The following is a 2,793-nucleotide window of genomic DNA, read 5'->3' on the forward strand; positions in this document are numbered from 1 at the left end:
AAGTCTTGTTAAAGATAGTCATATAACCTGTCTCTCAAGTCTTGTTAAAGATAGTAATTTAACCTGTCTCTCAAGTCTTGTTAAAGATAGTCATATAACCTGTCTCTCAAGTCTTGTTAAAGATAGTCATATAACCTGTCTCTCAAGTCTTGTTAAAGATAGTCATATAACCTGTCTCTCAAGTCTTGTTAAAGATAGTAATATAACCTATCTTTCAAGTTTTGTTAAAGATAATAATATAACCTGTCTCTCAAGTCTTGTTAAAGATAGTAATATAACCTGTCTCTCAAGTCTGGTTAAAGATAGAAATATTACCTATCTTTCAAGTCTTGTTAAAGACAGTAATATGTAACTTGTCTCTCATGTCTGGTTAAAGACAGTAATATGTAACTTGTCTCTCATGTCTGGTTAAAGATAGAAATATTACCTATCTCTCAAGTCTTGTTAAAGATAGTAATATAACCTGTCTCTCATGTCTTGTTAAAGATAGTAATTTAACCGGTCTCTCAAGTCTTATTAAAGATAGTCATATAACCTGTCTCTCAAGTCTTGTTAAAGATAGTCATATAACCTGTCTCTCAAGTCTTGTTAAAGATAGTAATTTAACCTGTCTCTCAAGTCTTGTTAAAGATAGTAATATAACCTGTCTCTCAAGTCTTGTTAAAGATAGTAATTTAACCTGTCTCTCAAGTCTTGTTAAAGATAGTAATATAACCTGTCTCTCAAGTCTTGTTAAAGATAGTAATATAACCTGTCTCTCAAGTCTTGTTAAAGATAATAATATAACCTGTCTCTCATGTCTTGTTAAAGATGGTCATATAACCTGTCTCTCAAGTCTTGTTAAAGATAGTAATATAACCTGTCTCTCATGTCTTGTTAAAGACAGTAATATAACCTGTCTCTCAAGTCTCGTTAAAGATAGTAATATAACCTGTCTCTCATGTCTTGTTAAAGATAGTAATATAGCCTGTATCTCATGTCTTGTTAAAGACAGTAATATAACCTGTCTCTCAAGTCTTGTTAAAGCTAGTAATATAACCTGTTTCTCATGTCTTGTTAAAGCTCGTAATATAACCTGTCTCTCAAGTTTTGTTAAAAAAAAGTAATATAATCTGTCTCTCAAGTTTTGTTAAAAACAATAATATAACTTGTCTTTCAAGTCTTGTTAAAGATACTAATATAACCCATCTCTCATGTCTTGTTAAAGATAGAAATATTACCTGTCTCTCATGTCTTGTTAAATATAGTAATATAACCTGTCTCTCAAGTTTTGTTAAAGATAGTAATTTAACCAGTTTCTATTGTCTTGTTAAAGCTAGTAATATAACCTGTTTCTCATGTCTTGTTAAAGACAAAAATATAACCCATCACAAGTTTTGTTAAAGACAGTTATATAACCTGTCTTGCAAATCTTGTTACATATAGTAATATAACCTGTCTCTTGTGTCTTGTTAAAGACAAAAATATAACCCATCACAAGTTTTGTTAAAGGTAGTAATATAACCTGTCTCACAAATCTTGTTACATATAGTAATATAACCTGTCTCTTGTGTCTTGTTAAAGTTAGTAATATATATATATAACCTGTCTCTCAAGTCTTGTTAAATATAGTAATATAACCTGTCTGTCAAATCTTGTTAAAGACAATAATATAAACTTATTAAAAGACAGTGAAAAACTAATATAAATGTTGTCAGAAAGGAAAGGAACAGGAGGCAATAGCAGTGCTTGAAGGAATATATCAAAGAAACAAACCTGATCTAAGTAAAAAAGTGGCATATAAGGTAGGCTTTTAATATTCTATATCAATCATATAAACACCGTCATATATGGTAGGGTTAATATTCTGTATCAGTCATATAAACAGTGTCATATATGGTAGGTTTAATATTCTGTATCAATCATATAAACAGTGTCATATATGGTAGGGTTAATATTCTGTATCAATCATATAAACAGTGTCATATATGGTAGGATTTAATATTGTATATCAATCATATAAACAGTGTCATATATGGTAGGTTTAATATGCTGTATCAGTCATATAAACAGTGTCATATATGGTAGGTTTAATATTCTGTATCAATCATATAAACAGTGTCATATATGGTAGGGTTAATATTCTGTATCAATCATATAAACAGTGTCATATATGGTAGGGTTAATATTCTGTATCAGTCATATAAACTGTCATACATGGTAGAGATAATATTCTGTATCAATAATATAAAGTGTCATATATGGTAGGGTTAATACTACATCATTGTGATAAAAGATGCCGTAGGGAGCGAATATTACATCATTATGATATAAGTTGCCTTAGGGAGTGAATATTACATCAATATGATAAACGTTACCTTTGGGAGCGAATATTACATCATTATGATAAACGTTACCTTTGGGAGCGAATATTACATCATTATGATATAAGTTGCCTTAGAGAGTGAATATTACATCATTATGATAAAAGTTGCCTTAGGGAGTGAATATTACATCAATATGATAAACGTTACCTTTGGGAGCGAATATTACATCATTATGATAAACGTTACATTAGGGAGCGAATATTACATCATTATGATATAAGTTGCCTTAGGGAGTGAATATTACATCAATATGATAAACGTTACCTTAGGGAGTGAATATTACATCATTATGATAAAAGTTACATTAGGGAGCGAATATTACATCATTATGATATAAGTTGCCTTAGGGAGTGAATATTACATCAATATGATAAACGTTGCCTTTGGGAGTGAATATTACATCATTATGATATAAGTTGCCTTAGGG

The 2,793-nt window shown here is 29.9% G+C and overlaps 1 protein-coding gene across 1 annotated transcript in view; it reads left to right on the forward strand.

Moving 5' to 3' along the window:
* The window catches only part of LOC106464771 (synaptic vesicle glycoprotein 2C-like), a 30,279-nt gene that overhangs the window by 12,013 nt on the left and 15,473 nt on the right, over window positions 1-2,793 (forward strand). The window contains exon 7 of the mRNA XM_022392572.1: window positions 1,698-1,784. Coding sequence (XP_022248280.1) covers window positions 1,698-1,784 — 87 coding nt within the window. The remainder of the gene's footprint in view (window positions 1-1,697; window positions 1,785-2,793) is intronic.

This window comes from Limulus polyphemus, unplaced genomic scaffold (assembly GCF_000517525.1).
Source record: "Limulus polyphemus unplaced genomic scaffold, Limulus_polyphemus-2.1.2 Scaffold1739, whole genome shotgun sequence".
NCBI lineage: Eukaryota > Metazoa > Arthropoda > Merostomata > Xiphosura > Limulidae > Limulus > Limulus polyphemus.